The 22,791-nt window shown below is 39.6% G+C and overlaps 1 protein-coding gene across 1 annotated transcript in view; it reads left to right on the top strand.

The window, feature by feature from the left end:
- ror1 (receptor tyrosine kinase-like orphan receptor 1) overlaps positions 1-21,415 on the top strand; it is a 163,454-nt gene extending 142,039 nt beyond the window's left edge. Inside the window, exons 5-9 of the mRNA XM_055213296.2 lie at positions 8,538-8,665; positions 11,588-11,905; positions 11,988-12,233; positions 12,385-12,593; positions 19,892-21,415. Of these exons, the coding sequence (XP_055069271.2) occupies positions 8,538-8,665; positions 11,588-11,905; positions 11,988-12,233; positions 12,385-12,593; positions 19,892-21,319 (2,329 nt within the window). The 3' untranslated portion in view covers positions 21,320-21,415. The remainder of the gene's footprint in view (positions 1-8,537; positions 8,666-11,587; positions 11,906-11,987; positions 12,234-12,384; positions 12,594-19,891) is intronic.
- The last annotated feature ends 1,376 nt before the right edge of the window (positions 21,416-22,791 follow it).

Raw genomic sequence — 22,791 nt, 5'->3', positions numbered from 1 at the left:
GGATAAAGCACAGATCACAGTTTAAATCGTGCACATAATCTGGCTTCCATCAGGTGTTGAGCTTTATAAATATTTTAAAATATTGTGCTTTATGTTTCGTTTTAATATAGACTCAGTACGTTTAGATTTTTACAATTATATCCTTAGCTTGTATAATGGAGAAATAATTGAGTTTGCATCATTTCTACAGTAAGTGTGTAATGTGACGTTCAAACCAGCCGCGGAATAGGCGGCAAGCGCGAGTGATGTACATGTTAAGTCAATGCAGAGATGTGAATGGGCATCCTGCGGTGTGGTACGCGAATTGAGCGTTAAACAATCAGGAGCTGATTGTAGTAACGTAATTACAGGAAGCGAGCAGAGTCGCAGAAGCCCCTCCCATGACGCAAATTTTTGTGTGAATGTCTCGAATTTCCGTGTGAATGTCTCAAATTACTAGAATTTCACACGCGAATGAAGTGAGTAAACTCAAAATGTTCAACATCCAACCACACCTTATAATGCATTTTTGTCGCCTCTTCCGCGTTGTTTTTGTTTCTTACAATTATATCCTTAGCTTGTATAATGGAGAAATAATTGAGTTTGCATTATCGCTACAGTAAGTGTGTAATGTGGCGTTCCACCAGTCGCAGAAGAGGCGGCAAGCGCGATTGATTTACATGTTAAGTCAATGCAAATACGCGAATAGGCATCCTACGTCGCGTTACGCGAATTGAGTTGAAAAATCTTAACTTTGGCGGAAGATCGCGCCGCGTTAAACAATCAGGAGCTTGCTCTAGTAGTGACGTAATTACAGGAAACGAGCGGAGTCGCAAAAGCCCCTCCCATGTTGCGAATTTCCGCGTGAATGTCTCGAATGACTACTGAAGCGAGTAAACTCAAAATGTTCAAGCGTCCAACCGCGCGAATAGCTCGTTTTTGTCGCCTCATTTCCGCGTCTGATGTGAACGCCACATTACAGACCAAAGATCCATTAACATCAAGGGTGATTACTAAATCTGTAAAGTTTTAAAAATCTTTTAAAATATAAGATAATAGCAGCCTTCACACCAAAACTATAGAGATAACGAAACAAAGACACAATGTCGTGGGGATCACTTGAAGACTCAGGTCTATGAACGATAAAACGCTAGCTACGTTTACATGCAACCAACCGTTTGTAATCGCATTGATGGCTCAATCATATTGAAAAGCACCTTACTCAATACAATTGAGGTCGATCGCATGGAAGTTCCGATCGTATTGAAACGGGTGGTGTAGTTTGATCTGTGATCCAATCAGCAGGAGAAAAGTATGCATGTAAACGCGTAAATCGTAGTATTTTCTCAATCGGCTGCAAAAATACATTGTGCACATGCGCAGAACATTTCTTATGTTTACCTCTTATTTTCATCTCACATAATTCTCATCACAGAAACATACAATAGAAAGGCAATGGCAACACGCATTAAGGTAATAGAGTCACGCACTGTACATTCTACAGCGTTCATGTATACTTTCATTACATTAGGTCACATAAACCAATAAAATAGCGTTGGGCATTTTGAAAATTTGTTTTTATTGCCTATATCTAAAAACTTCTTAAGAACAACTTTCTCCAACTCAGCTTTGTACATTTATCCACAGATAAAGCGTGAAATCGACCACAGATGCTGTGCAGTGGGTGGCGTTTTTAATTAAGTCCTCTGTTTTTTTCAAATTAAGATTTTGGCTCTGCGTGTTGGTTTTTTTCTGCGGGTTAAAGATGAAAGGGTTTCGTTCCTAGGTTATTGATATTTGGCCTGTAAATAGTAATTGAGATGCTTTTGGGCTGGTTTTGAATGTCCATTAGGCTGGTTTGGATCTGGCAACCCTGGCTGAGAGCATGCGCAGACATTCGGTTCAGATTATATAGTACGTACATGTAAATGAACATTTTAATCAGATTGCCATGTTTAGGGTGCATGTAAACAACTATATTGCCGTAAATATAGACAACTATTTTATAAATACATTTAAGTGAAAAATGTTATTAAAATATTTATATGATGTGTATACAAAGTATTATAAGGTGCAATATTGTTCTAGTTCAAATACAGTATAACTCTTTACCCCATCCCTATTGAATAACTTTAGTATGATTTTTCTAATTCACATTTGTGATTGTAAAATTTTTTAGTCTTTGCTCAGTTTATGTGCATAGTCTTTGACTCCAGTCTGCAGGCCCTGTTCACTCTCTTTCAGGGAAAGCTCAGGGGTCGCGGGGCCGTGTCCTTTCCTTCTGTAATAGAGGCTGCTTTTGTGGTCGTGTAACATGAGGACTCATTCGCCGTTCTCTTCATGGCTCCTAATGAGAGTCCCTCGGTGGCTGTCTCTCTCTTCCTCTCTGGATGCAGACACGGACCACAGGCCCCCCTGCGTCAGGGACAAACCAGTCCACTGTTACCCATATTTCCCCCATTGTTAAATATACCGCCAGTGACCCAGGTCAAGCCAAAGTATACCTAAGGCTGAATTGAATCTTCTCTCAAACTCTCAAAATACAACACAAGGCTTTATTTAATGCAGACTGCAAGTCTGTTTGCTAGCCCTGTGATTTTATGTGGCCCACTTTTAGCATACAAAATGGTTTAAAATATTGTGTGTGTGCCATAAATAGCCAATGACACGCTCTGTTTTACAGATTCAGACAGTCTGCCCATCTTGGAGTACATTGTGGAGTTTCCGTTTGCAAAAGTGACAGCAAATTTAGCATGCAACCTTAGGGCAGTGTTTTCATCTATATATATAGTATTATAAGGTGCAGTGTTGTTCTAGTTCAAATACAGAACAACATATATATATATATATATATATATATATATATATATATATATATATATATATATATATATATATATATATATATATATATATATATATATATATATATATATATATATATATATATATATATATATATATATATATATATATATATATATATCATCCAGATTCATGTCATACTTTTTGTGGCTATAAAAAGTTGTTTTATGCAACTGTGGGGTTTCTAAATACTTAAATTTTGATGTCCAAAACATTGCATACCATGAAAACAACACATGACGTATGACTGTAAGCTTCCTATGCAATATGCAATGCTTCCTATATATATATAACAACTTTTTATAGCCACATAAAGTATGACATGAATCTGGATGATTGTGGAGGCAATAAAATATTAAGTAGAGAATATCTAACACTAGTTTTATTGAACATTTATTAGGGATTCTTTAGTCATGGAAATTAGAGTACATTTAGGGAAATAAAGATATACTTTAAAATATTTTGATTTGCAACATTAAAGGCGGAGTCCACGATGTTTGAAAAACGCGTTGGAAAAGGAGACGGGCCAACTACCAAAACACACTTATAGCCAATCAGCAGTAAGGAGCGTGTCTACTAACCGACATCCTTGCTGGGTTGCGTATGTGTGGGGCGGGAAGGTCCAGATTCTATTGGGGTAGAGGCGTGTTTGTTTAGGTGATTTCCAATATCAACATTGGCTTTCAAACATTGTGGACTCCGCCTTTAATTCAAACTAAACGTGAATTTCAATCATTATTGTACAAGAGTAACCTAAAGATTTAGATAAAACTGTATTAAAACATTTATGAGGTTGAGAAGTTTCTTTGACTGTTCCATAAGCGATCACAAGTATTAAAGGGGACATATCATGAAATTCTGACCTTTTCCATGTTTAAGTGCTATAATTGGGTCTCCAGTGCTTTATCAACCTAGAAAATGTGAAAAAGATCAAACCAGTAACTTAGTTTTGGTAAACCATTCTCTGCAAGCATGTGAAAAAATAGGTAATTGAAATTTGCATCCCCTTGTAATGTCAGAAGGGGATAATACCGCCCCTTAATCTGCACTAATCCAACCATGACACTGCCATTTAGTGCAGAGATTTGCATTTTAAAGGACAAACCCAAAAACGGCACATTTTTGCTCACACCTACAAAGTGGCGATTTTAACACGCTATAATAAATTATCTATACTGTATGATATTTTGAGCTAAAACATCACATACATACTCTGGAGACACCAAATATTTATTTTACATCTTTAAAAAGGCATTTGTATGTTGGGTACAAATCGGGTACAAACGCCTTAAGTGGACCAACTGATGTTATCACATTGACTTGTGGGCTAGTTTTCCTCCACATAAGCTCTCAAAAAGAAAAATGAGTAAGATCTTGAGAATTTAAAGACTTCTTGAGAACTTTTTTCCATGATTTTCCAGATCTAAAAAAAATCGCAGTTATGTAGTTTGCCGACAATTTCCAGCTTTTGTGACTGTGAATAAAGGCCAGTGAGATCTGGACTAAGTGGAAATATCTGTTCATAAACTCAGTTGTCAGCAGTAAGATCTGCTTCGAATTCACATTTCTGCACTTTCTGCCCATTTCTGCTTTAAGATCCTTCACAGACATTCATCAGAGTATCCCAACTGTCCATACTAATAATCCTTCTTGCTGCAAAATCAGTATCAAGCAGAGCGACATATGGTACAGTAGAAAATAGTTTTGTGGAACATCTCAGGGAGGTGTTTTCGGCCCTTTAATGGATGCTTTGGGAGGGAGGCGGACTGAAAAGATGGAGGAGGCCACGGGCCAAAAAGATTGGAGATTGTTTCCGGAGTGGGAATATCTTGATACATTTATTGGGCTCCAGGGCATGTGCTGTAACACTGATGACACAAATCCATTCTCCTTACCGTGTTAGCATGCGGCACTGACATCTTCATGAGCGTAAGTTCTTAACAAGGCTTTACTTTTTCACTCACTTTTCTGTTCAGGCCAAGTTATTAATTTTTGAGGAACTAGCTGACAACGCTCCACATGTTCAAGTAGGTTTGGTTTGAAAAGGAGAGAGCTGTGATAGCTAGAGAACAGACAACAGTGTTAGTGCTTCACCATGTATCCAAATGTGTCAAAAACTGCATTAAAAATCTGTTGGTGACATTTGAACTTGTAAATAAAGGACAAACAATATTTAAGTAAGCAGCCATTAACATACTTAATATAACTAACTCTTTTCTCTTTCTTTGTTATTGCACTTTATTGGTGAAAAAAAATGCACTTAGACTTTAGGGCCTGCTGTATATTTGCTTGTGAATGGTTTTGGCTACACACCTTCAAGAATAAGACACCCTGAAGATTAACTCATCCATCTTTGTAAAGTTCAATGCACATCTTCCTTAGGTTGAATTTGCACTACTCAGCACATCAGGGAACATTTTTTAACCGCTCGCTTCCCCCTTCCCGGGCTCAATAGGTTTAACAGGACACTTTAAGGATCCTACACAGGAATTCCAAAATGTGTCAAATCTGAAAAGCACATGGGAGCTTCTTGTGAGTTGTAAAACTTGCATTGGCCTTGTGCATAACTAAAACACACTGTTGATACAAATAAACTTCACAGTTACTAAGATGAAGACATAAACAAACACATGCCAACTCGTACAGATAAACTGGAGGATTATGTACTGTATGTGTGTAAGACCGAATGGGAGAGATAATATAAAACAGAGTGTTTTGATGGATTTAAGCTAATGTTATGAAAGAAAATAGGTTGAAATTCTCCACAACAACTTGTTTTAACCCAGATCCTTCAGTTCTTCCTTGTCATTTAGCTTTCTGCGGGTGGCCACAGTTGCCAATGCATTCTCCTGTGACGCACATACTGGAAGGCTGTGAAACTATTTTACAGCGTCTGTCACTGTGCTGGATTCCTTTGCTGGCCTGTCAGAGCACTTTAATATTTGAAGATGTTTTTACACAACACTCGAAAGGATCAGTTTTCTAAATGAAACTTTTCATGATAAAAAGATACAGTGCTGGTAATGTAGTACAGTGATGGTATTAATTAAGTGTCAATATAGTTCTTTGAAATATGCTATTGTTTGTTTAGAAAATGTACCGTAAGTGCCATTTACACTGTAAAAAGTGAAAGTTGGACCTACTTTAATTGGTAACACTTACAAAAATAAGTTTTGTCAAGTGGGAAATTTTAGTTGAATATTTTTCTGGGTTTTTTTTAGGTGTTACCAATTGAAGTCAATCCAACTTTCACTTTTTACAGTGGGTTGTACCCATAGACTGTAAAAAAAAGATGGACGTAGTGTCAGTGACGTCCCCCATAGGTTTCTGAAGATCGTTTTTGAGCTTAAACTAGGCGTTGTCTGCCGTCGCCATCTTCGCCGCGCGTCACTGCACATCACTCGCGGATATCTGAAAATGGGTACCATGCTGAAACCACGCCCGCCTAGCTCGACCTAGTGACGGCAGTGGCTGTTCAACCATCACTTAAGTGGCCACACCCTTAATTATGCAGAACTTTAAGGCTTAATATAATTTAAACGGATGAGTTACAAAAAATTCACCCCCCTCACAGTTGTCATGAAGGGCAAATGAGCTATACAGACCAAAAAACACTTTTTGTACCAGGCTGTAAACGTATTATTTTCTACTGTAAAGTTGGCCATTTTAACATGGAGGTCTATGGGAATTGACTCCCTTTTGGAGCCTGCCTCTAGCGGTCAGTCAATGAATTGCAGTTTAAATCACTGTATTGGCTTTATCAGAGAGATCGGAAGGTTGCCCATTGGTTATTTCGAGGTACTTTAAAATTAGGTAAAAAATTTATTTTTTATTTTATGCATTTGGCATAAAAGCCATACACTATAAACCTTAAAAAAGATTTGTTGGTTCAACTTAAAAAAGTAAGTTATCTATCTTTTAACTAATATTTTAAGTTAAATGAACTCAGAATTTGAAGGCAACCAAGTAACTAACCTTTTTAAGTTGAACCAACAAATCCTTTTACGACTTACGATGCATTCAGTCTATCCAGTTTTTTTATCAGTATGACCTCAAAGTATCACCTCAACTTAGACTAATTAATACATACCAATCTTTTTTCATTGCTTGCACTTAATCTTTGTACAGCGCGTCATGAATGTGTTAGCATTTAGCCTAGCCCCATTCATTCCTTGGGATCCAAACAGGGATGAATTTAGAAGCCACCAAACACTTCCATGTTTTCCCTATTTAAAGACTGTTACATGTGTAGTTACACGAGTAAGCATGGTGGCACAAAATAAACGTAGTGATTTTTAAGCGGATAAAAATGAGAACTATATTGTATGGCGGAAGAGCACTTAACTTGTAGCACTTCGACCTCGGCACAGTAACATCATCACTCCTGACTACTCCCACTCTCGCTCAAACTTCCCTCAATATTACTGCGCCCGAGGTTGACCCAGCATTGGGTCAAAAAGGGACGAGCCCCACCCGCTAGGTTGTTGGGTCAAATATAAAGATTTTCTGGGTTTACTTTCTGTAAAAATACGCTTATATGGACTAAGTAAGGTCATGTCAAAGATTTATATTAAAGTAAAAATAAATGATAACTAAAATAAAACTTTAGAGTTAATAATCTCAAAACTAGATTATGAGACTTTAGCCTGGATTTCACAGACAGGGTCTCATATGTAAACGCATTTTAGTAACAGGATTTAATAAGCACGTGATGAAGCACTTGATAACAAACTGTTTAGAATTTATACTCTTGTAAATCCGTTATTATATCTTACTGCTCACATGTAAAGATTTTGGGTGCTTACATGTCTGGGTTGATGTTGCAGCCCAGACTCCGCTGTGACTTTTGACCTCTGACTTTTCACATGCCTGCTTTTTATTAACACCACAACTATTTTTAATTGTTTCTGATCCCCCCCCCCAAATTCTCTGTTTAGATGGTTCACACCCGGATCAGTTTTCTTTTGTTTCATCTTCTATTTTCAACCAAATTGGTTTGGTTTACAACATTGCAAATCAAAGTATGACTCTTATGCAGTCCAACAAGTCTTTGACTCAAATCTTTCTCAAACAAGCATGCGTATGGATGACATACACTTTCGAGTGAACCACATGCTCATATGGTTTAAATTACAGGGTACGACATGTGGACGCACAACTAAGTCTTTTTTCTGTATTAACATATTATTATGATATGCTGAATGATTAGAATTAGATCTCCAGGTCTGTGTTCGTTCTCAATGTATTTTTCATATGTTTGGTTTGCATTGTATTGGCTGAATTAAATAGTCGTAAGCAGTTATTTGTGAGGTTTGTGCTGTATGAATATGTATGGTGTGGTGACACCCCCTAGTGTTTAGTATTTGAATTACATATGAACATGTTCATTAATACTGAATTAAGAATACTTTTATTGAAACCACTGTTAACTTTATTGCAACATCTCTGATGTACCAGAGCCACAACACGCCATTTATTCAAAACTGTAGTTACTGAGATATAGAGGATGTGACAACTTGTGTGGCAACTACACCGTAACAAAAATTGGATGTTTGTCTGATATTGTGCCAGTAAAAATACACTGTTTTCTTTGCCTTTCATTTAAGTTATTACATCACTGAAACGGTCTGCTGGCTTAAATAATGACCAACATTAACAAGCAATTTTCTCTTTTCTATTCATGTTGTTGACAGAGATGATGTGGATGAGGATGGTTTCTGTCAACCTTACAGGGGCATCGCTTGTGCCCGCTTCATTGGAAACAGGAGTATCTTTGTGGACTCGCTGCAGATGCAAGGCGAGATCGAGACCCAAATCACAGGTACCCCTCCAAAACCCATTGACTTCAGACTTTGCATAACAATTTGAAACAACTCTGCAATGCTGTACTTCTTGAGAAACCATGTTTTACATTCATTTAGAAATGTTGTTTGATGTCTAAACTAAATACTAATTTGTTTATGTAAAATAAAAATAATGCAAAAGCGTTTTAAATCAAAGTTGCCAGCCAGCACCAGCATTTTTATGATTTTCACAAAGGTTTAAAGGAAAACACCACCATTTTACAATATTTTACTATGTCCATCCCCCAACTTAGACAAATTAATACATCCCTATCTTTTTTCAATGCGTGCACTTAATCTTTGTACAGCACCTTGTAAATGTGTTAGCATTTAGCCTAGCCCCATTCATTCCAATGGATCCAAACAGGGATGAATTTAGAAGCCACCAAACACTTCCATGTTTTCCCTATTTAAAGTTGTTACATGAGTAGTTACACGAGTAAGTATGGTGGCACAAAATTAAACTTTTGTTTGGAGCCATAGGAATGAATGGGGCTAGGCTAAAATGCTAACACATTCACTAAGCGCTGTACAAAAATAGTGCACACATTGAAAAAAGATATGTATGTATTAATTCATCCAAGATGAGGTAAGAACATAGTAAAATATTGAAAACGGTGGTGTTTTCCTTTAATGCCTTTCAGAAAATGTTCTTCTTTAAATATGTAAACATGCAATATAGCAAATGAAAGAACAAGCCCTTTGCTTTCAAACAAACAAAAAAAAAGAGTTTCATCCTACCTTTATTTGTTCTTTTTTATCACCTCTCAAATATGGGTAGGCTTCTTCAAAAATACCAAATTTTAAGGCAAAAAGCTGAGATAATTGCATTTTTGTGAATGACTTTTGATAGAGATCAGATTCAGAGTGATTCAGATCAAAACATGCACTGTAAAATCTTGGGTCTTGAGTCAGCGCAGTAGCGATTTCGAGACCAGTCCTGCTCAATAGTGAGCAGGAAGTAAAGTCGCAAAAGCAAGACCCAGCCCTCGCTCTCGCAGAATGCGCATATCACACAATATCACAGCTGTCAATCATGATGTGACACAACCGTTTCATAGCATTAAATAACTAAAAACAAACTAATTTTAAAAACAAACACTTGAATTTACATCAGCGTGATAAAAACTACAGTAAATAACAGAAACTAGCTTCAGAAAAAAGATAATTGAAGTGTAATTAAAGTGTTTAGTTGGTCTCAAGTCCCATTTAATAACATGGAAAGGCGGGGTTTATGACCTATACTGGGACCACTCTCTGGGGGGCGATCGAGACGTTTTGGCTTCACTTTTCAGGGCTTGTACGGCACGCTTGGTTTGAACTGTTTGGCCTTAGCGGTTGCTTCCAGGTTTTATAAGTTGGGTAAGAGCACCACCTGGTGGATAATCTGTAAATACGGATTGCCAGAAATACTCGTCATTGGCAGGGATGCATTAAAATGGCTTCCTTCTATCAAGCAACAGTTAAATTGATGACAAAATGCCTAAAAAAACTTTAAAGTCTCATTTATAGGGCTCCTATACCTAAATCTGAATTGTGCTTCAAAATGTACAGTTGTGGACATTATTGATCTCTTGAGAACAGACATTCATTGTGGTAACCTATCCCAGATGAGTGAGTACTAGTACAAAGTCTTTGCTCTTATGTGGTTTTGAAACCACAACAATGTACCAATTTCAAACTTTCTTGTCCTTGTTGTTTGTAAGTTATATTTTTCAATGAAAACACTATGCACTATACACTTGCTGGACAATGAACCACTTTATATTTACAGAATATGTGTTCCTGTAAAGCAGCGCAAAAGGTCATAGAACCCATGGAACACACATACTAGTCCCTTTCACACATACAGTCTTTACTGGTAATTTACTGGTAAATTGCCGTTAACATGTCATGTGTGAACAGAACCTTTCCGGTAAATCAGTGCTCCCAATTTACCAGTAAGACAGGTTGTAAGATTACCAGTAATTTACCGGTAAGCGCTGTGTGTGAACGAAAATTATAGGATTACCGGCATTTAGAACGGACGACGTCAGACCGTGCTGACAGCTTCGGGCCAATCATAGCGTTTTAATACAGATGACGCGTTTACCCTCGCAGTGTTTAATGACATTTCCACACACATGCTGCTTGAAAGTTGAGCACACCTGAAGTTTACGTCCACATTTCTTCACCAAAGTTGTTTAAAACAGCTTACCGCCGAAGTCCTTAGCACGCCCTCTGTGAAGCCTAAAGTGCAAACAGTACTGTTGTTAAAAACGCATTTTCGGTTTGACGTCGTCTCATTCAATGTTGTTTGGTCATGAGCAACTTCGCGACTGTTTACCACAGACGTGAAAACAACAAAATACGGACGTGGTTATGAACGACGTGGATTGTTTACAAATACAACACTGAGCTCGCCGCGTGCTACAGGTACTTCCGCTTTCTCAACGAATTTACCGGTATTTTGATACTGATATGTGAATGATGTCTTACTGGTAAAATAACGGAACGCCACTGCGTGTGTGAACAGCACATTTTTGTATTTACTGGTAAATTCATTCTGGTAAATTCATGGTAATTTACCAGAATTACTGTGTGAAAGAGGCTACTGATAAATAATGTAAATCTTGTAAGTCGCTTTGGATAAAAGCATCTGCCAGATATTTTATTTTAATATATTTTAATAGGATTAAGTGACTCTACAACATATACGAATTTGTCTTTGTATGCAACTGGCCCTCAAATGTTCTATTTGTTTTGTTATATGCTCTTTCCTTCTTTTTTATTTTTTTTCCTTGTTGTCTTTGGTCTGTAAAAAAGAAAAACACTAAAATAAATGTTTAAAAAAAAAAACATCTGCCAAATGCATATCTGTAAGACTGCATGCAGACAACTCTCATTTCTACCCTCTCCAGCCGCGTTCACCATGATCGGCACCTCTAACCACCTGTCGGATCGCTGCTCCCAGTTCGCCATCCCATCCCTGTGCCACTTTGCCTTCCCGGCGTGCGATCGCAGCTCTGGCATAGACAAACCGCGGGACTTGTGCAAAGATGAGTGCGAGATTCTGGAAAATGACCTGTGCAAGACTGAGTACATCATCGCACGCTCCAACCCCCACATCCTCAAACGCCTCAAACTGCCCAACTGTGAAGACCTGGCTGTTTCGGACAGCCCCGAGGCGGCCAACTGTATGAGAATAGGCATCCCGATTGCTGAGACCATAAACAAAAGTGAGTTTACTACGTCTTTCCAGATTTAAACATAAGATAACTGATCAACATGTGATTTTATGACACTTTTAATGCGTTTCAGGCCACAAATGTTACAACAACAGCGGTTCGGACTACCGGGGCACAGCCAGCGTGACGAAATCTGGTCGACAGTGTCAACCGTGGAATTCACAGTATCCTCACAGTCATACCTTCCTGGCCGTGCGATACCCAGAGCTGAACGGGGGACATTCCTACTGTCGTAACCCTGGGAACAAGCACGACGCTCCCTGGTGCTTTACTCTGGATGACAGTGTACGGATGGAGCTCTGTGACATTCCTCCATGTGGTGAGAGGCACAATATAGCATGACTTAGGCTATATATACACACTGTCTAGCATGTTCATTTTTTTTGTAGAAGGCTTAGAGGCTTTAGAGTATATTTCTGCATTATTTTAGCCCGCTTTAGTTTATTTATGTGTGTTTCGATTGTGCTCAGACTTGCCAAAGCATGGCGGCAGCAGTATGGGGATCCTGTACATCCTGGTACCGAGTGTGGCTATACCGCTGGCCATCGCCCTGTTGTTCTTCTTCATCTGTGTTTGCCGAAACAACCAGAAAGCTTCACGTCCGCCAGCTCCACGGCAGCCCAAGCCGGGACGCGGCCAGAACGTGGAGATGTCAATGCTCACCGCCTACAAACCAAAGGTAAGATGGGGCCAACATCATTTAAGAGTTGTAATTTTAAAGGTGCATCTGTATGATCATATAGCCTTGGGGATCAACAAAGCTATGAATTACCAAATCTATTTTTAATCGGATGTCTTCCTCTTCACATTTTAAGTGGAAACTGTATTCATTTTGGAGGTAAAATATAAGCCAGGGCATTTCAAGTCTGTTCCTGGAGGGAAACATCCTGCGGAGTTTGGTTCCAACCCTGCCTGTGATTAAGTAAACCTGAAGACCTAGATTAGGTGGTTCAGGTGGGTTTCATTAGCGTTACAGTTTAACTCTAAAGAATGTGGCTTTCCAGGAATTGAGCTGAACAGCCCTGACATAAGGGGCATTTACAGTAAAAACCAAAAACCTTTTATGCTTTTTGGCCATTCATTTACCTGACAGTGGCGTTCCGGGGACCTGAAAATACACATTTCTGAAAATCTGTTTTTAAAAAACAGAACCATTGTCATCTCCGTAATTGCAAATGTGTGATTTGGTGATATCATGTACATTTGGATTAATTGCGATTAATCGCATACAAAATAAAAGTTTGTTTTTGTATAATATATGTGTGTGTGCACTGTGTGTAATTACCTAAGAACACACACATGCATGTATGTATTTAAGAAACATTCTATTATATATATATTATTCAAATTTATAGTAACTCTAATGGAGAGTTCACACCAGACGCGGTAGAGGGGGCAAGCGCGAGTGATTTACATGTTAAGTCAATGCAAAGACGCAATTAGGCATCCTGCGGAGCGAAAAGCGCGGAAGGCGCGAATTGAGCGTTGCAGCGGGAAACGCGTGAGTTGAAAAATCTGAACTTCTGAGGATTTCCGCCCCGCGTTAACCAATCAGGACCTTGCTGTAGTAGTGACGTGATTACAGGAAGCGAGCGAAGTCTCAGCGAAGTCGCAGAAGCCCCCCCTTCTCATGACGCGAATTTTCACGTGAACGTCTCGAATGACTAGAATTTCACCCGCGAATGAAGCGAGTAAACTCAAATGTTCAAGCGTCCAGCTACGCGCGAATAGTGCGTTTTTGCCGCCTCTAACGTGGCTGGTGTGAATGCACCATTAGAAAGGGTGTGTTAATTTTTTACATCCGTTCTAAGAGTATACATAAATACATTTTTTCTTAAATTTATACATGTATGTGTATTTGTATATACATACTAATTACACACTATTCACACACAAATATATTACGCAAACACAAACCTTCATTTTGTATGCGATTAATCACGATTAAAGTCGCCATGAAAATAAAATTACACTCTTAAAATGAATGTGTTCAAAACAACACATTAATGTTGATTCTGGGACAACACACTAAATGTGTTTGTCCCAGAATCCACCCATCTATGGACATTTTGTGTTACTTTTAACACAACTTGTGTATAATTTTAACACAAATTGACACATAATGTGTTAAAATTACACATAATGTGTTAAAAGCTTAACACAAAAAGATGTGTAAAAGATGAACACATCCTTTCTAAGAGTGTAGCAACTGTAATTTGTTTTGGAATATTGTGGTATTTTTTTACAAATTATTTATCTGTAAGCTTCATTATTTTTTTTTAATTTCAGGTGCCCTCATAATCTTTAATCAAAAACGCAAATCTCCCACCTCTCTTTACTTCCGGTCATACGGTATGGCAGGTGGGCAGGGTCCGGGAAAAGATAGCAGCGTAGGCAAATAGCAACTTCAAAAGATCCAATCAGATCTCGATAGACAAATTCAAATCCAGCCCTGCCTTATTTCATTTCAGAAGCCGTTTCACTCGGATATACGTCACTACGGGGAAAATAAGGCAATCGCTACTTCCGTTTCATGGCGATTTTACTCTTTTGACAACCCTAATTTAACCTGATAAGGAACACTGTGCCGTACACGGTACACCCCCTCCCTTGCACGTGAGGCTGCATTACGTCATTGTAACTTTGAAGCATTAAATCTTCAAAATATACGGTCATGCGGCACATCGTTGGAAAACTTAGACTTTAGGGATTCCATTAAGCGCACACACAAAGCATAATATGATTTTTAGCAGTTATAAAACTGTAATCTAGTTGTTAGTTACCTGAACCAGGCGGCACCGATTTAGGATATTTACTTACCACCTTCAAAATCTTTCCTTTATCCGCTTCGGTGAAATTGTCCAAAACAAATTGTTCATAAATCCCCAAAAGTCCAAGGAAATGAAATATCCAAGCCTTTTAATCCAAAACTATTTGTTCATCTCACAATCTTGACGTTTCTGACCGAATTACGATATAAATAGTGTATACAATTAGTTCACTAACGGACATTCGTTCGAATCTCACTTTTCATTCACGATTTATAATGAATATATTCGGATGTCACGTTTATTGTGCAACGTCTGGGGAACAAATACGCCCCCTTGTGGAATTTCTGCCGTTCCATAAGAGGCTACTGTTCAGACATTGAGTGACATCGCCAACTACTGGCCTGGCATGCATAATACAGCAGTGGTTTTAGCTGGTCTACTTCCCTGCAGAATAAAACAGCATAACCCCTCATTCAGACCACCAACGACTTTCTTGCTGTATGTCACCCGTCTCTTTCAAGGAGGTCATAATTTCTAAATCTGGTTGTTATAAACAAATGAGTACTGTTCACTCCAGTAACTGATGAGAGACAGATGATGCGAACTCCAATGCTTCCCTCTCATTGGTAGTCGCTCCCAAAAGTTGCTCATCATTTGCATAAAGTTGCCAAGCTTGCATTGAAATGAATGAGATCATGTCAAACTTTTTAAAAACACAAAGAAACTTTTTCCTCTCATCAAATAAAAATTCTATAGGATATAGGCTATCCAAGCACCTACAATAACCATTTAGGACTACGTTTTTGGGCATATTTGGTTTACTTTATTATGTGAATCAGGTCTATAATGCGCAACACCTATACAAATAAACAATCTATTTTTAGAGAATCCTCTCTATGATCTCTCAGGTCTAGTATTTTTTATCCTAATGTTATTTTATCCATTGGTCAAATAAATACAGAGTGCATTCTCATAATGTTTGGATTAGCAAGCATTCCTGGATGATGGGGTGGGTTACTGGGGCTACACAAACAAGAGAGATGAGCATATGGAGGCAATATCTACCAGGCCTGGAGAGGAATCGAGTATTATGTTATTATTATGATTGCATTTGGGTCATTCTCAACATTCAAAGGTTTTCATTTATTGGAAATACAGCATGCCACTGTGTTTACCCTGACTTTCATCTTGGTCACTGGTAGAGAGACATCTTTAGAAGCAAATATTTAATCAGATGTTTCTAGGTCCATTTAGTTCTAGGATTCATCACACTTTCTGACACTCTTCAGTGCTGTTTGCAGCTGTAACACAGGGACACTTCTCATGTGCATGTGCAGCTACAGCTACAGCTGCAGGTCAAAGTTCAGATAAAGGTCATAAAAAGATCACCAATCACTAGTGTAGCATCTAAAACAAGGATGAGACATGTTTTCCCTCAGGCAGACTTGACGCTAACACAAAACATCTGCTGCTTTCAGAGAGATACTTTTATTAGACCCTTAATCCTGCTTATGTGTTCTGCATTTCATTTCATTCAGCACCTTATGTTCATCTTTTACCTTTCTTATATATTTTTCATATGTAACTTTTTAAAGGATCTCTTGACAAAAATGGGATATAATATACTTATATAAGCTTACAAAATTAACCGTATTGTTTTTATTACCTTAGAATGAGAAGTTTGTAATCTACATACACCGCAGGTCCCCTTATATGTAAGTCGCCGTCATGTTTCTACAGTAGCCCTAAACGGACAAACTGTTTTACAGAGCATGAGACTCTATTACCCATACACCCTTGAGTTTTACGAGTTAAAAGCGCAGGTATGCGTCGGTTTTGCTGCTGTCAGTGTTAACAACTCAACATGGTCTGGAGATGTGTGTGTTTGTGTGTGAAACGCACAACCATAGCTGGTCGATTAAAATTAAAATACAATGAACACCTAATATGCCCTCCTTGTTTAAGACTCTAGAGTAGAGTAGTAAAAGAACAAGGTCAGAATCAGAGGACTCGCTGGCTGACATCCCACCAAGCCAGAATGATATCGCTGCAGGTCAGATGCAAGCTTTTCGCAATACCCTTTTGTAGGTACGTGACAATCTTCGCTGTCGCGGCTGTCAGTTTGGTTCCCCTCGATGCACCTTCAGATTTCCTCAGGCGATGTGCAGAGTAAAAACATTATTGAAATTGATTTATACATTTAGTTTAACTGCTAAACTACAAGTGAACGAAAATTTCAATGAATTTGAACGACGCGCACTGGAGTTTTACCACCCGCAAAATGGAAAACAATGGGACAAAATAAAGTGATGACTTTCGAGTTTCAAATGGCCAGTATTTTGTTATTCTTGAACCCATAGACATGGTATTGGTGTCATTTTAAAGTTTTTTTCAAGCTCTTTCTATCTAAACAACTAGTTTTAGCATTTAACCATGTTGACATTTTTACTTGCATACCTTTTGCACCTTTTATTTATATTCAATAGCTCTTTTTACGGTAGATCCTTCTAAGGGTATTTTTTTTAACAATCCTTTTGCACATTTTATTTATGTTCAGTAGCTATTTCTAGCTTAAGCAAATCTTAAAAAAGGATTTATTATTTTTTACAAGGTCGTCTGTTGACTGCTGTATATAAAACCCATTCAGTATAGGAGGAGTTGAGTCGGCAAAAAAAAAAAAAATAGAGTACCGGCACCCCTTTTGGGCCACTTAAAGCACTGCTTCTATAAAATAGTCCCCTGCTAATGAAAGTTACCAAGGGGACTATTTTCGAGAGCTATGTAATATCATTGCGCCTCCTGCAGCCATATTACAGCAGCCTGTCCTTGATTATTACGCCATAATGAGAGTATAGTTCCTAACCATATCTGCCTAGAAAATCACAACTTTGAATTTTCCATCGGTTTTAGTACACGATGTAACTACAGAAGAGTCAAGTTTAAAATAGGAAAGATATCCAAACTCTTTGGTCATTTTTGAGCACGATGCTAATGGTCTAATCAGATTCAATGGATTATGCTAAGCTATGCTAAAAGTGGTACCGCCAGACCCGGAGATCGGCTGAATGGATTCCAAAACGGTCAAAATCAAATGTTTAACTCTAGTGGAGCTGGTAAATTAGCCTATTTTCAAAAAAGTGGGGGGCCCTTTAAGTGTTTTTTGTATATAAGGTGTAAAGCAGGGCTATTCAAATCTTACCCTTGAGGGCCGGAGCACGGCATAGGCCCTGTCCCAAATGGCGCACTTCATGTGGACTTTCGGTCTCGTGGCCTTAAATTGTGCGTGCTCGCTTAGTCCACGAGTCCGTAGGGTGTCCCATCTGTCATTTTTACGCTTTGAAGTGTGCTCATCAGCGCCTCCTTTGCCCCCTTGATGCGGTCTTCAGCGAAGCCCGCACTGCAGTAGGCTTTGCGGACTTTACCAACCCAGAAGTCCTTGCGAAAGGGCAATCAGACCAATCAGACGAAGGAAGGGAGGAGTTCACACTGACGGGCAACTTCCCTACCTATTTCCGGTGTGATGCTCGAGTCTGTCCCAAAATACGACTCCGTTGCACCCACGTGGACTCGCATCAAGGGTCCCTGAAGTCTGGACTACGTGATGTCATCAAAGTGTGGACTCTGAGGAGGACCACAAGTCCGGAGTGTGCCATTTGGGACAGGGCCATAGTTTAGCTCCAACCCTAATCAAACACACCTGAGCAAGCTAATCAAGGTCTTCATGATCACTAGACAATCACAGGTGGATAAGTTTGATTAGGGTTGGAGCTAAACTATGCAGTGCTCCGGCCCTCCAGGGTAAGATTTGAATAGCCCTGGTGTAAAGGATAAAACAATAGACTAAAGTCACAGTGACTGTCATGCAAGTGGTAAGACAGCATCTGCTGAGTGCATAAATATAAATGATAATAGCAATATTTTTACGGTTAACAAAGGGTTTATGCATTACTGTGCTGGGCTCCAGACTGCCACCAAAATTTGAGAGTGTGCCACTGAATTTTACATCCAGTCGCACATGTGCGACCAGTTAAATTTACCTTTTTTTGTGATGTGAGACTGAATTTGAAACCGCACCTTGTACTTTCTGCATCTATCATTAAAGTATTTATTAGTAATACAGTGGTAATTAGTAGAAATGTGAATATTTGGTTAGCATGTTGATTCACGGTATGTGCCCCTACATTTTCTGATTGCGCCCCAAAAATTTTCAGTTGGGGGCCACTGTGCTCCTAGTGAAAAAAGTTAGTCTGGAGCCCCACTGTGGTGACTGGTTTGAGGTCAGTATGTATGGCATGTTGTTTTTCAGAAACACTGCAGATGCTAAACAACAACAAAAGCAAATCTGAACAAAAGCATACCATGGTATTATTTGGATTTGTATGTATAATGGTATGCACTTGTGTTCTTTAAAGTACATTGCCATGTAAATATAATTGTAAACTGGTATTTATCCATTTCTATGCCATTAATCGCCGTTAAAGTACCATGGTATTACTATCTATTACGTCTGATATACTTAGGGATGTTATGAACATACAGAATAAATAAATTAGAGCAGTGCTTCCCAATCCTGGTCCTTTTAGATGTTTCCTTATTTAAAACACCTGATTTAACTCATCAGCCTTTTTCCAAAATTGTAAACACGTCTCCCTAACAAGCTGATGAGTTAAATCAGGTGTGTTAAATAAGGAGACACCTTCGAGGACCAGGATTGGGAAACACTGAACTAGAGTACTCACAGTACCATGGTAGCACCCATGTGCGATTTTGTAAGGGTCAGACCCCGTTTAAATGTGAATAATGGGATACTGTTTTGTTATTCTTGCACTCGCAAATCTTTCCACTAATTTTATACTTCTGTTTTTCCAAGAATAAATCAGAGCAGAACTTTGTGTAAACAACTAAAGGCTTACTGAAACTTGAAATAACACATGGATGTGATGGTCTGGGTTTATTGATGTTGATCAATAGTAAGGTCGGAAAGAATGATGGAACCGAGGTCAGAGAGTGAACGAAAGGTTAAACTACACCAGACTTTACACCCTCAGATCAAAGTACCGGTCAAAGGCCAACGACAGCTTCTAGAAAACTGCCAGCTTGAAGTTTTTGGTGGTTTGAGTATGCTTAAAAAATACTAGCTAGAAAGAACGCATGCATTATTGTCTAATACCGCAAACTTACATTGCCATTTTTCTCTCTTATCCAGAGCAAAGCCAAAGAGCTTCCTCTATCCGCTGTCCGTTTCATGGAGGAGTTGGGTGAGAGTGCCTTTGGTAAGGTCTACAAAGGTCACCTGTACCTGCCAGGCATGGAGCATGCTCAGCTAGTGGCCATAAAAACACTAAAAGACATCTCGAGCGCACAACATTGGGGAGACTTCCAGCAGGAGGCATCCGTACTGTCAGAACTTCATCATCCCAATGTGGTTTGTCTTCTGGGTGTCGTGACCCAGGAGCAGCCTGTCTGCATGCTCTTCGAGTTCCTGGCCCAGGGCGACCTCCACGAGTTCCTCATTATGCGCTCGCCCCATTCAGATGTGGGCTGCAGTAGTGACGAAGACGGCACCGTGAAGTCCAGTCTCGACCACGGAGACTTCTTGCACATGGCCATTCAGGTTGCCGCCGGGATGGAGTATCTCGCGAGCCATTTCTTCGTCCACAAGGACCTTGCGGCAAGAAACATCCTGGTTGGCGAGCAGCTTCACGTTAAGATTTCTGACCTGGGATTGTCCAGGGACACCTACACCTCGGATTACTACAGGGTCCAGCCCAATACTCTGCTTCCCATACGCTGGATGTCACCAGAGGCCATGGTTTATGGAAAGTATAGCACAGACTCAGACATTTGGGCATTTGGCGTGGTCCTGTGGGAGATCTTCAGTTTCGGCCTGCAGCCCTATTACGGTTTCAGCAACCAGGAGGTGATGGAAATGGTGCGAAAGAGACAGTTGCTTCCCTGCCCGGAGGACTGCCCACCTCGTGTGTACACGTTGATGACCGAGTGCTGGCAGGAGGGCCCAGCACGCCGGCCGAGATTCAAAGACATCCACGCCCGTCTGCGTGCCTGGGAGGGCCTGTCCTCCCACGCCAGCTCCAGCACTCCATCCGGAGGGAACGCCACCACCCAAACTACCTCGCTGAGCGCCAGCCCCGTCAGCAACCTTAGCAGCCCGCGTTACGCCGGATATATCTATGGACCTCCGCAGAGTCTCCCACCGGGACAGATTGCGGGCTTTATGGCGGCACCGATGCCACAGAACCAGCATTTCATACCTGTGAACGGATACCCAATTCCTCCAGGCTACGCTGCTTTCCCCGCCGCTCACTTTGCAGCTTCTCAAGGCCCTCCACAGGTAGTGCAGCACTGCCCTCCGCCCAAGAGCCGGTCACCCAGCAGTGCCAGTGGGTCCACCAGTACAGGTCATGTGACCAGCGTGCCTTCCACAGGCTCCAATCATGATGCCAACACACCTTTACTCTCTCACTGTGTCACGCTGACACCCATGACGGGCACGATGCCTGTTTTTGGACATATGACACAAAAGGGCTTGCAGATAGACCCATCGCAAGCGGCTCTGCTTGCTGACACTAGCCGACTGTTGTACAGTGAATCTATTATTACTGCCGATTTGTGAATACGTATTTTCACCTGTATATTGATAATTATTGATATTTTAATGTTTTTTTATCCTTGTAAATATAAAATAGCCTGAACCAAATGCGAAAGTTTATATTGTTATGTTGCGTAAATGTGTTTGAAAGAAAAGGACACTCGTCTCACCTCATCTCTAGGACAGATGATATTGAGACCATGCAAAACCTGAAACTTTTTCTCCGTGCTGATTCTACAGTGATTTTATGCAAGAAAAGCCTAAACATTTTAAAAGAGCCTAAATTTGGAATTACACCCCGGAGTTGCTTTCAAATTATCATGGCTTAGTCTAAACCATCTCTCTTGTTTTTACCTACTAATGACAGGAAAACTACCCAGGAGGTTTTAAAATATCTCTTACAGATATATGGAAAATATGTCAAATACATTTTAAAAAACATACTTGTACATCGATGCCACTTATATTTTAAAATATTAAATATTTCCCATTTTCATATGATCACACAAGTATGAATGAAATTCTGCTATATACTCATAGGGGAACCATTTTTTGTGTTAAACATCACCTATGTAGAGTATATAGCAGAATTTATGGAATATAAATTGGCTAACTATACATCACCAGTGCCTTAACTTTATCAATAGTATGAGCATGTGCCTATATGTTCACCATATGTGCCTCCATTATATTCTGAAATCAGACCTACGGTATACACTTCAAAACAAAACACCTCACATGACAAGGCACTTGTCTTAAAGGATTAGTCCATTTTCTTGGAAAAAGTCCAGATGGTTTGCTTAACACCGTGTCATCCGGGATGTTGATGTCTTTCTTTGTTCGGTCGAGAAGAAATTGGGTTTTTTTGAGGAAAATATTCCAGGATTTTTCTCATTTTAATGGAACCCAACACTTTTTTTCAACTGAGTTTCAAAGGACTCTAAACGATCCCGAACGAGGCATAAGGGTCTTATCCACACTCTAAAAAACAAACGGTGCTCTACAGCACCAAAACAGTTGCTTTGGATCGTAACGATAGAAGAACCATTTTTAGTGCCATATAGCACCGGCGAAGAACCAGCGAAGCACCAGCGAAGCACCAGTGAAGCACCTGTGTAGAACCATATAGTGCCATGCAGAACCATATGTGGTGCCACACGGCCCCTATATGGTTCTACACTGGTGCCTCACCGGTGCCCCACCGGTGCCTCACTGGTTCTTCACCGGTGCTATATGGCACTAAAATGGTTCTTCTATCGTTACGATCCAAAGCAATTGTTTTGGTGCTATATAGCACCGTTTGTTTTTTTAGAGTGTAGCGAAACGGTGAAGCGTCAGCGTGACCTCACGTAATTGCGCAATGACGTCGAAAGGTCACGTGTTACATATATGAAACGCACATTTACGGACCATTTTAAACAATAAACTGACACAAAGACATTAATTAGTATCATTCAACATACAACAACGTCGAAACGGTCCTCTTTCTCCACACT

Source organism: Misgurnus anguillicaudatus, chromosome 8 (assembly GCF_027580225.2).
Source record: "Misgurnus anguillicaudatus chromosome 8, ASM2758022v2, whole genome shotgun sequence".
Taxonomy (NCBI): Eukaryota; Metazoa; Chordata; class Actinopteri; order Cypriniformes; family Cobitidae; genus Misgurnus; species Misgurnus anguillicaudatus.
Note: the sequence above shows the minus strand (reverse complement) of the source record. Positions and strands in the feature narration are given on the sequence as shown.